At 38.6% G+C, this 11,988-nt stretch overlaps 1 protein-coding gene across 1 annotated transcript in view; it reads left to right on the top strand.

Moving 5' to 3' along the window:
- The window catches only part of slit3 (slit homolog 3 (Drosophila)), a 228,773-nt gene that overhangs the window by 184,886 nt on the left and 31,899 nt on the right, over positions 1-11,988 (top strand). Inside the window, exons 16-20 of the mRNA XM_005726454.1 lie at positions 1,679-1,753; positions 3,186-3,329; positions 4,743-4,886; positions 7,459-7,622; positions 10,796-10,928. Coding sequence (XP_005726511.1) covers positions 1,679-1,753; positions 3,186-3,329; positions 4,743-4,886; positions 7,459-7,622; positions 10,796-10,928 — 660 coding nt within the window. The remainder of the gene's footprint in view (positions 1-1,678; positions 1,754-3,185; positions 3,330-4,742; positions 4,887-7,458; positions 7,623-10,795; positions 10,929-11,988) is intronic.

Genomic DNA, 11,988 nt, shown 5'->3' with positions numbered 1-11,988 from the left:
GCTTGCACTATCTCTTCAGAGAGAAAGGTTAAGTAATTTAATAGAGATTGTCAGGGAAAAAATAGCAAAATTAACATAAAACATAATGATGTGATTTGAAAAAAAACCCACCGCTTTTAAGCGATAAAATACATGCCAATCTTTGACTTTTGATTCAGAACACGAGAAAAAAGTGTTGTGCTAAAAACAGCTCATTTTACTTTCAGCACCTTGACTAATCTTAATCACACATTCAGTAAGTTAAGGAAAGAGGAAATTGGAATCCAGACAGAAAAAAAAGTTTTACCTAATAATGCTAAATCACCTGCAGCTTTAAAATGCAGGAGAAGGATGGAGAGCTTCTGCTATGGTTATCAGTGAGATAGTAATGTAGAAAAGCTTCAGGGGATGGGGATACTACAGCATTAAGGCACACACAGGATGGTTGTCACAGTATTACTTATGGAGGTTAGTTGTATGATGGTGAATTCAGCCACAGCTGCCACTTTAGATAACTAATAATGCCAGCACTACACAGACCATTAGCCCCCAATTTATCCGTCTCTCTTTCTCTCTTTGGTTCTTTTTCTCACTGTGAACCTCGCCAATCCTCCCTCCTTTTCTCCCTATCCGTCCCCAGGGTACGTCATGTCAGAAATGTATACTTTGTCCTTTATGGTTGGTTAGAGGGCACATCAGAGTTTCTAGTATTTTCTACACCTTTTCTCTCTCTAGCCTTCCTTTTCCTTAAGAACACAACCACCCAGTATTTTCTGAAGGCCACAATCGTGAGCACACAGAAACAAACACACAAGCTGTCAGTCCATGGCCTGTAACCTGCCTTATCAGGGGAAATCAGGGGAGGCTGTGGTTCAGCTGAGGGCTTATATACTTTTTGCTCTCTTTGTCTCGTCTGTCTGTCTTTGGGACTCTTTCTGCTAGCCATAAAAATCATTGACATTGGCCTTGGGAGCATTTAATAAGTATGACATCAGTCTTATGAGAATTATAGGCACTTTATTAAATGTGCTGTACGTTGTCAGGCCACATTGGGGCCAGATCAGATGATGAAGAGATCAGATGTGTTTTTGATACTGTCAAAATATGCAAATAAACGCAGCAATAAAAGAGGCATCATTCTCCTACCATCAGAACCTACTTCAGGCTTTTCAGTGTATTATTTCAGTCTGTGTTTATCCAGGCCAATCCATCTTTGAACCCCCTCATATCTCGTTACAAATTGTCCCCTTGAGCTGAACTTTCACTTTCTTTCGTGGATTTTTCTTGCTCTGCTGCTTTCACACATACACGTACACAAAGTGCATCCTTTTAGCAGCACCCTTTTAGTACAAATTACCTCAATAAACCAGATGTCTAGCTTCCTATCTCTCAAACTGTTTTCTCTTGGCTTAGGGCAGTGTGGCTATTGATGACTACATATAAAAGATTCATTGCTCTTCTCTTCTCTTCTCTTCTCTTCTGATTTTCTTTTTTCATCCCTGTGTTGTTTTGTGTTGCATCATATTTGCAAAGTCTCTGAAGTCCTCTCAACTTACATGTGGCCATCCCACCCTTATTTTCTGCCTGTTTTTGCCTGTTTTTTCTCTGTGTATGTAGAAATTCACTTGTGTGCACTAAAGCAGTTTGTTTCATGAAAGAATAAACATCTAACTCCCTTTCTCCATCTTCCTCTCTGTAGGCGGTTAAACGACAATGAGATTGCTGTACTGGAGGCTACAGGGATTTTTAAGAAGCTGCCAAATTTGAGAAAAATGTAAGTATATATATATATATTTTTTTTTTTTAAAAGAAGCACTTCCATTATATGTTTCAAAGGTTTTAATATTTAATTTAATATATTTAATATTGTATTATGTATAAGTCCAGTAATGTCTTACTCCTCTAAAAAGTATGTAAAGTGGACCTGGCATAGAAAATGGAGGTATTATTTATCTGAAGAGAATACAGTAGGCTTTGGCTTTCTTTTTTTACTCTTTATTTTGATAATAAGTGATGAGATTGATTCCGTATTCATGACAGAAATAAGCAGGTGTTATAAAGATGCGAGAAAGAGAATGAAACTGGAAGCCAAAAGTAAAACTGAAGAGAAAAATGAAAGAAGAAAAAAGAAAAAAGGAAAAGAGGAAAGTAAAATAGAAGAGATACCGGAAGAAGATCGACTGAGCACAGGCAAGAGGATGGGAGGAACACAGAGATGGAGAAAAGGGAAGGGTGGATTGGAGGTATGCAGGAAGCAAATATGAAATGGAAATAGAAGATGGGCCTTCGTTCAGATTTACAGTCAGTTCTTATCTACAAACTACTCTAGGTTTGTGCTCGTGTGTGTGTGTGTGTGTGTGTGTGTGTGTGTGTGTGTGTGTGTGTGTGTGTGTGTGTGTGTGTGTTAGGGAGAGATAGAGAAAGACAGAGCAGAGACCAGAAGTTGATTTATTGGAGAGGAAATTGCTAACCATCTAGCAGTGTCACTGACAATATAGATTGGCGAGCTCTCATTTCCATTTTCCTTCTCTCAATTCCTTCCTCCTATCCTCCTTTCCTCGCTTCTCCTCACCTTACCTCACATTTTCTGTTATCCTTACATTTGCTATCACATTTTTTTGTTTTTATTTTATACGTTTTTTTAAACCTGTCTTTCCAGTCTCATCCTCCACCTTCTCTCATCTTCAGTAAACCCGATAATAGGAAACACAATTGACCTATGAATGAAGACTACAGTATGTGTGATAGCTATCATCCCCAATTATTGTCTTTGAGGCCAAGCACTCGTCCTTTTCATTTCTTTTATTGTGTCCATGAAAGAGAGAAAGAAGCCATTTTTAACTGGTTTGTACCACTTTGTTCTTTTAGTTTTATTTGAACATGCTTGGTGTTTTTTTATCAGATATAGTGATGGCAGGCTCTGTTATCTGAATATCTAATGTCTAAGAGAAGGATATTAAGATGAAAGAAAAGAAGGTTAACATTTATTAGTTGAAGGGACATGATTAATTACTGCAATTAAACTGGGAATGCTTTGCATGCATGTCTGTGTCTTCAAAATGCTGCGCGCCTGCATTTCCATTATCTTGTTGCTGCTGTCGGTTGTGTTAGAAAAACATGCATGATGGCTCAAGCAAACATGTACAGGTAAAATATCTAAATACAAAAGTAAAAATGCTATGAATGTTGTGTGATCTCTCCTGCAGCAACCTGAGCAACAACAAACTGAAAGACATCCGTGAAGGGGCATTTGATGGAGCAGGTGGAGTTTTGGAGCTGCTGCTAACGGGGAACAAGCTGACCGGATTGCAGGGACGCATGTTCAGAGGCCTCAGTGGCCTGAAAACCCTGTAAGTATAGTTCACAGCAGTGTATATGTGTGTACTTGTTGTGTAATAAGACTTACAGAAATTTCATTTGAAAGTTAGAATAGGTTTAGGATAATGGAAGTGAAAGTAATTGATTTTATGCTAGGATGTAGGCAAATAATTGAACACCACTGAACACAAGGGCCCATTCTACAGTTGCAGCCCAACCCATGTGAAAATAATCTATGCACAGCATGCTTGAATGCAGTTTTTGTGTAAATGACACCTGTTCTGAAAAAAATATGTAAACCTAATTGTTGAAAATGTGGTTCAAAAGTGTTATTTTGAGTTCAAGATCCCACTCAAATGACATTTTTTAAGGTCAGTCCTGTTTATTTTAAATTTGTCAAATCTTTTGAATCAATTATTCACTCTAATCAACGCAGCCCTGTTATTCATATTACCCTCAGAAGACAATATGAACGTTTTGGTTTTTTTTTTACTTTATTTATATAACTACATTTATTCTTGGCTTTTAAAGTCCATTATACTCCACTGCTTCATCTTGATCTCTAAAGATATTTAAAAAGATTTGGTCTCTGAGAGCATGTCTAAAAAAAGGCTATTCTTCTTTTATAAGATCAGTCAGGTCTTTATTTATTTGTTTCCTTGTTTTTCTTTGTATAACATCAGTACTAGCTTGTTGTCAAAGACTTAACAGAGTACAGTTTGTATTAGCACCTGACATAGTAGTGTGTTTTTCTTCCCCGGTCTAAAAAAGAAAGCATTGTTTACTCACTTACATTGAAATTAAGGCTAATGACAGCATATTGTTGTTCCTCCAATTTGGACACCCACTTTAAAGAGCCTAGTGTCCAATTAGGGGTTACAGGGTAGTGTATAAAATCACGAACTAATGTTGTCTGTGTATACTCAGTAATGACTAGCTAATCTTATCATGTATATATATGCTGCCTAATGACTCTCTAATGGTATCATGGCTGTCTCTGTATTATGTAAAGAGGGCTCCCTGCTCCAGTAATAGCCTTGCTAACTAGGTTAGCTTGTCCCAGAGATTGCTAATGCTAACTAACTCACTTAGCATGATCCCACATGACTGTATGTCAAAGGCTAATGTCATATTACAGAGTCTGCCACGGCTGTCCTATAGGGACTGGTTTAAATTCACTCCTTTCTCTTTTATCTTTTGTCCATGTCATTATAGGTTGTATTCGTTTATCTCGCTGGGCTGTCTCTTTTTATCTAGCCTTCCTTATTTTATTAGTACATTTTTTTAAAACTCAAAACTTCATATTAAGTAGGTTAGAAATGTGAAACGCTGGATTATTCTAAGCCTTGACTTTAATGTAGTTTGTGACATAGACAGTGAAAAAGAGCCAATAGTAAGTATTGTGTTTGCTTTCATTTATTAATCTATTGTATTTGTGTTTCCAGCATGCTACGGAGCAACCAGATCAGCTGTATTGACAACAGTACCTTTACAGGTCTGAGCTCCGTCCGTCTGCTGTCACTGTATGACAACAGGATCTCCAGCATCGCCCCGGGATCATTCTCCACCTTGCACTCCCTGTCCACCATGTAAGCCACATCCGTCACAATTTCTTCTCCTTTTTGTCGCTCATTTTCCTGTTTTGCTTTTTCATTTCCATCCCATCATTTATCCCATCTCTCACTTTGTGTCACTATCTGTTTGTGTCTGTCTTCCAATCTCACTGCTTGTTTGTCTCTCACTATCTTCCTCTATCCCCTAATTTTTCATAGCCTTGCTGTGGGAGTTGTCTTCCAAGCAATACACACACATTCCCGCCCCAACGTTTGCACACATGTTGTTCTCTGGACACTATTCTCCTCACAGATGCTCTCCATCATTATCGACTAGATTGGTCTGAATCCCGGGGCATTTGTTATCAAAGCTAAATATTTTTCAGCATCTGCACACCCACACCCACATTGGCACACAAGACCGATTGCAAGCTTGCTGTTATCTTCCCAAAGATTCACAACTGCTACGACAAGACGTGAATTCTAGAATCGGTGTATTCGTTTATTCGTTTATCTGCTTGGTGCATGTTTTTTTTCAAGCATGCTTTAATTTGTGTGATGCTGATTGGTGTTAAGTCTTTACACAGAACTGCAGATAATAACTCTAATCCAATAAAACTATGATACGCACTAACCGTCCACCTACCATTTTTCTTAGGACAAAGAGACTGGGAAGCCTGAGAAGTGAATGAGTGTTTTTTCTTCAATCACTTGACCACCCATGTTGTAAATAATAGATTTTATCAGCTTAATAAAACATGAAAGGTTGATTCTTTTATTCCTCACAAGGTAGACAGACTTTGCAAAAAAAAAAAAGTCTACTCACATCCTCTCTGCTGTCTTTATTTCTCTCTGTGCTTCCTTCCCTTGTTCCACCTTTTGTTCTTGCTCTCTGTCCTGCTGTGTACCTGTCATCTCTGATTCAAGTTCCTGCCTGACTCTTTTGGGAACAACGATGGAAGACATGAAAGGGAAAATGTGGACACAGAGGATGAGGACAGATATATTTATTGTTGCATAAAGTCAGAGTCTCTCGGTGTTAATAATTATAAGATATCAAATTTCATTCATCCTTTGACACATTCATTCTTTGTTTCAGCGTGTTTTTCACTGGCTTTGTAGTAACACTTGATTTGTATTCAAACATCTGCTTGCTGTCTGGCATGAAAGAAAGATGGATAGTTTTTATTTCTAGACCCTCTGTTCATTCCCTCCTATCTTTCCTCGATTTCTCTCTCACTCCTGCTCTTTCGAATATCTGTCTCCATTCTTAGTGCTTCGTTTCCCTATAGAGTTTGTCCATGTAATTAAAAGATTAACACGCTGAAAGGGAAGGAAGGGATTTAGCTTAGGTTTAGTTGCCATGCAGTGAGGTCAATTCATTACAAGGAAATGAGTAAATAACTTGTCCCTATCTGTGGCAGCACCCCATTAATATTATAGCACATATAGCAGCATTTAGGTTTATTAGTTTAGCAGAGGACAACGTGAACAGCAATGTGACACTTGCACATCTTTAGACACAACATGGGGACTTTCCACTATACCAATGGTTATACTTCACAGAACTGTTTCCTTAAATTTTCTCAGGTACACTACCTTCTGTAACAGCATCCTTAAATCTCTTTTTCTGTGTAGCTCACTGTTGATATTTCTGAAAGACATTGCTGAACGTTGTTGAATCTAAATCACTGGCAGCGAGCTGAGAAGAAGATGCCAGGGGCCAAAACAAAATCAGACAGCAACATTGTCAAGCTTCATCTGTTACAAAGTTGCCCACAAATATTAGATGAGTGCCAGGATTTGTTCTTACCTTTAATGTTTGCATTCAACACATTGGTCACACATTTAAGAATGAACGTTTAACTATACTAATAATTGTAAAAAGCCACAACAAACCTACAACTTGAATGTGCCACAAGATTTTAGATGCCCAGAGCAGCTTTGGTTTAGGGATGCTGCCTGTCTCGTATGTGTTGCTAACGCGTCCTTTCCACCCTTTTCAGTTTAAATATGGCTCAGCATAAATATTACATGAACTGTGTTACAAAAGCAACAAAATGCAGAGAGAGGTGGTGATCAAAAATGAATAAAATGAGCAGATAACCTTTTCTCTTTTCTTTCTCTTTTTCCCTGTTTCTCAATCTGCCACTTTTTCCTTTTCTCTCTCCATCTCCCTTGTTCTTTGCCAAATGAATAAAAACAGCCGATAACCTTTCCTCATTCCTTTCCCCTTCCCCTTTAGCCCGTGGCTTGCTTTGTCTTCTATCTAAATTTATTCAAATGTATCACTCACCAAAATACCATATAAAGCACTGCCATTATTATCCCTCTGAACGGCTTCCAAAATAAATTCAGAACAAAGTCTGTTTTGTCCTCGTTGCTCTTCTCGCTGTCGTTTTGTTGTGCTGCTTGTATGTTACGGTCTAATTTGGGGTGTGCGAGTTGTCTGGATGCAAAGTCGAGGAAAATGTTTGTGATGATAAATACCTTATATTGTAAGAATGGATGTTATGTAACTTTGTGCGGTAGGATTTAAACTTACCCTGATTCATTTATTTCCTTCCTCTTCTCTCTTGCTCTCATCTGTCCTTTATTATTTCCTTAGTAATCTTCTGTCCAACCCATATGTGTGTGATTGTCACTTGGCCTGGCTGGGTCAATGGCTAAAGAAGACCAGGGTGGTGAGTGGAAATCCCCGCTGTCAGAAGCCAGCCTTCCTGAAGGAGATTCCTATCCAGGATGTGGCTACCCCAGACTTTACATGCGATGGTGAGACTTTCTATTTTCCATTCTTTGCCAATAAGCCAAGTATTTGTTTTTGTTTTAGTTAAGTAGAATTAAAACCACAGTTCTTGGTGTTTGGTTTGGTCGGCCACACAGGATGTTACAACTGATACACCAAAGTGTGTGGAAAACAAAAAGGTCACAGCCTTAAACCTGAAATAAATGACATGTGTCAGTCAGCGGCTGTGTGTCCTGTGCAGATAAAAGGATGAGTGAAGCAACTGAAAGGTGAACTGAATGTGTCCTTGAATCGTACTAGTAATAACTGAGGGGCTTCCTGACTTTTAAAACCCTACATAGGAAAATTGTTTATTCAGTAATAATGTCAAATATGTATTTGGGCAAGGAAAATAACAATAAAACACTTGTGTGTTGTGTAATGAGTCGTCCAATTTGTAGCGCTGTTCAAATCTTAACTTTAAATTTAAACCACTAAAAACAAAAAGTGAGAACACAGATGATCACATATACGTGGCACTTAATTAGCACTACATTCAAGGATTGTCCACAGCGTATCAACTGATGTCTGACCTCACTCCCCCTCGAGTCCTAATCACAGCACAGACTAAGCCTACTGCTACCAAAACGCATTGTTCTTTGGATCTATATTCACATCACAAAATCCTCAGATATGCGCAAACCTTCTGATTTGGATGGGAATAGATTTGGTTTTAACATCAGTGATCCAGATTTAACAAAATTACCAGATACTCTGTCATTTCATGCCTTCGGTCTCACTTCAGTAGGGTATTGTGAGGACAGAACGATCAGTAACCACTGGCATACAGCAGCCTCAGATGACATCAGCTTGTGGTTGCTACAGTGACGTTGTTGTTACCACGACGATGCCTGCCTATAGCAACTTAGGCTGTCGGCTTGGCCGCCAACTTTGACGCCATATACAAAGTGTGGTTTGGCTCTCGCGTTTATTACATTTGTCTTTATTTTCCCTTCTTTGCTTTCTGTGTAGCTTTTACACTTTAAACTTTTTTCGATCGCCCTTTTGCTCTCTTTCTATCTGGTAGTGCCTCTCTGTCCCTCCTCAGTTTTATTTTAAATTCATTACACTTTTCTAATTTCCTGTAGCTGTGCTGCAGCCATTTACTGAAAATGAGTTTGGAAAGTCGTTAGCTGGATTGGTTCAAGTAAGGAAACTCTAAGATGTTATCAGATCTTGATATTCACTGTTGCATCTTGCACACACACACACGCACGCACACGGACGCACACACACACACACACAAAGCTGCATCAACATTCACTGAGCTGCACAAACATGAATTCATGTCCTCGTATCCTTGCAATTCTCAAAATGTATCTCAATTCATTCTAAAGTGGCAGCTCTAGTAGAACTCTTTCATGCAAAATGGTAATTAACTGTTAAAATGTAGAATTTGATTAAATGACATCTCTTTATTGCATTTTAGGTTGAGATAGTCACAATCTTGGATCTAGATCATTACCAGCTTCAAGTGAGTTGTTCTTTGGCTCAAGGCCAATCAGCTCACAGAGGTTTGAAGGCATCCTCCCTGCCTGCCAGGTGTCCAGACTATTAAGCATAACCTCTTGGTGATGCTAAAACGTTACACTTGAAAGTGTAATTCTCAAAGCGGTTCACAGAAGACCAGAAACAAAGGGGCACACATACTTACACACGAGCACGCCGTGAACCAAGGTCCCATGTCCAGTCTATTTATAGTTGAGTAAAATGGCTGTTAAGGTGTCCAGAGGGAGCCGGGGGAAAGGTAAAGTTAATTGAATTTGTGAGAAGATATTTAGCGCACATTTAGATGTTAGTTCAATCAGCCAACTGTAGAGTGAGTCAGCCCACGGCTACACCTCCCCGTGGACTCACAAGGTACACACATCAGATTAGACACGCAGATACACATGCATGCACTGCTCTACTCACTGGCACGTAAGCGCCCATTTACTTGACATTTAGACATTAGCGCAATTAGAACACTACAAAGTGAATGGGAAAATGGCCGTAGGACAGGGGGAGGCAGCTATTTAGGAAACTAAATGTGCAGCAAAATCAGGATGTAGATGCACAAGCATTTAAACACGTGCGAGTATTAAATCAGCATTGAATTCATTCAATCAGCAGCAAACTGTACATGCGTGTAAACTAGGCCTTCCTTTTTACTGTTCCTACTGCTCTCTCCAGTACTCAAGCACACACACATATTGAGATTGCAAGTTGTGTTGTGATTGGCTTTATGTCTGCTCCTCATTATCCTTTATTATGGTTTTAACTCGGCTTGTTTTACATTTGGGACCACAGTTCAACTATTTACATACTGCTTTGCTAGATAAAAGCTGTGAGCTTTACATGCCAGTCAAGGAAATGGGAGCATTTCAAGCCAAGAACAACCCTCTGCTCTAGTTTCTGACCTTCTTTATCGCTTAATGGTAAAATTATTACAATCACTCAGATGTTTTTTTGTCCCTACTGTGTGTTATTGTGCCTGTGTGTGGAATGCTCGGAACTTAAACCTTACAACGTTTTGTGCTAAATACTTTGACAGCAAGGCTAAAAAGTGCCTCAAGAAATTTTGGGAAGTAACAAAATTCTTGAAGCTAAAAGAAAATGTAATTACAAGGATTAAAAATTTAATGTGTGACTTTTTGCATAAATAAAAATATAAAATTTTAATTGGAGAATATTCACATGCAAGTTAGTTAAAACTGACTATAGAGGTTTCAGCTTTCATTTTATTGCTGCAACTGCCTGTCATCCTTTCAACCCCCAAAACATCTGCTCAGTTTTGGGGTTTTTTGGTTTGTTGGTTTCCTGAATCATCTGAGGATTTTTAAAATCTCTGTGCCCCAGCTGCATGTGCTGAGCCATATGTTGAAATACATCTATATAGCTTTTAGCAATATCTGGTCTGAGTACTTCTAAAAAGCGCTTAGTTGATTTGAGCAAGTGTCTTACTTATTGTTCAAGCTGTACCTCTATCTGTCCCTTTTTCTCTCTTAGCTCTTTCTCTCTCCCTGTTTTGTCCTAACTTTTTTTCGAAAGCTGTTTTTTTCCTCCCTTTTCCTCTCTTTGTTGTTTTTTCTCTGCACCTCTATTTATCCATCTATCTCCTCCTCCTCCTCCTCCTCCTCCTCATGCTAATATCCTACTCTCTCTACTCCCCTCTCTCCAGGTGCTGAGGATAATGGTTGCCTTCCTGCGTCTGGTTGTCCTGATGTCTGCACGTGCTCAGACGGCGTGGTGCGATGCAGCAACAGAGGGCTGCACTCTCTGCCCAAGGGCATTCCCAAGGACACCACTGAGCTGTGAGACAGGCTTGCTTGCACTGTAACACACACACACATGCATACACAAGCTTCACTACATGAATGTGCATACTCAAACATTCAGAAACAGACATCAATTATAGCATGCATATACAGTCACAGAAAAAATTGTATGCCGTCAAATAGCATGCAAAAGTTCCATAAACACATATAGTCCCACTTTGCTGCAGTGCATTAGTGATGCTGCAGTTTGCTCTCCTGCTTCAGAAACTAGCATAGCAATTAGTGAATTACGCACATGCTCCTGCTTTCTTTCTTTTTGTGTCTTTAGGATTTTAGGTATACAGTAGACGTACTTGTGCTTGTATATAATTACATGCTGATGTTACAAATCTATGAAGCAACCCAGTTATTAAATCTAACTACCACTACACAGTAGGATCTTATATAGTTGAGAGGTATTATCATGATACCATCTTAAAAATTGCTTTATAACTAGTTTTAATGCTACAGTGTCAATTGCTTCAATACACATTTTTCTCTCATATCAAATTTCACCAGAGCAGTGACTATTTTTCATGCTGTTTCCTATAATAATTAGGTGAAATCAGAGTCATTAACCTCAATAAAATGTCCATTTAAAAAAAATAAATAATCTTTTGTAGAAATAATGTAAAAAATATGAATAATTGTTTGTTTGCTTTATGATTAAATTGGTGCTTCAAGAGAATTGCTCTATATCTTTCATTAATTTCAAGCTATCAGGAATCCTTGTAATAAAGAGACATTCTTAATCATCAAAGATAAAACAAGGCTTAATGTTAATTATGATTAGGAAATTTAAAAAGAAGTAGGAACAAAGTAATGGTGAATTATTGCACACACGTACATGCTCATGCACAACCACAGAGGAACCCCTCTAGCTGTGAAATAGGCCTGCTCCACAGGGTCAATAGCAGTGATTAGGTATTGATCAGGCTGAAGAAGACACTCCATCATACTGTCCACATGACCTACTTATGACCTGAGAGAGACAAACAGAGACCAATGCATCATAAAATATGTGTATGCTTGTGTGTATACCTTTATTTTGTTTCTC

Source organism: Pundamilia nyererei, unplaced genomic scaffold (genome assembly GCF_000239375.1).
Source record: "Pundamilia nyererei isolate P.nyererei 1_Seehausen unplaced genomic scaffold, PunNye1.0 scaffold00020, whole genome shotgun sequence".
Taxonomy (NCBI): domain Eukaryota; kingdom Metazoa; phylum Chordata; class Actinopteri; order Cichliformes; family Cichlidae; genus Pundamilia; species Pundamilia nyererei.
This window is presented reverse-complemented; position numbering and strand designations above follow the sequence as displayed.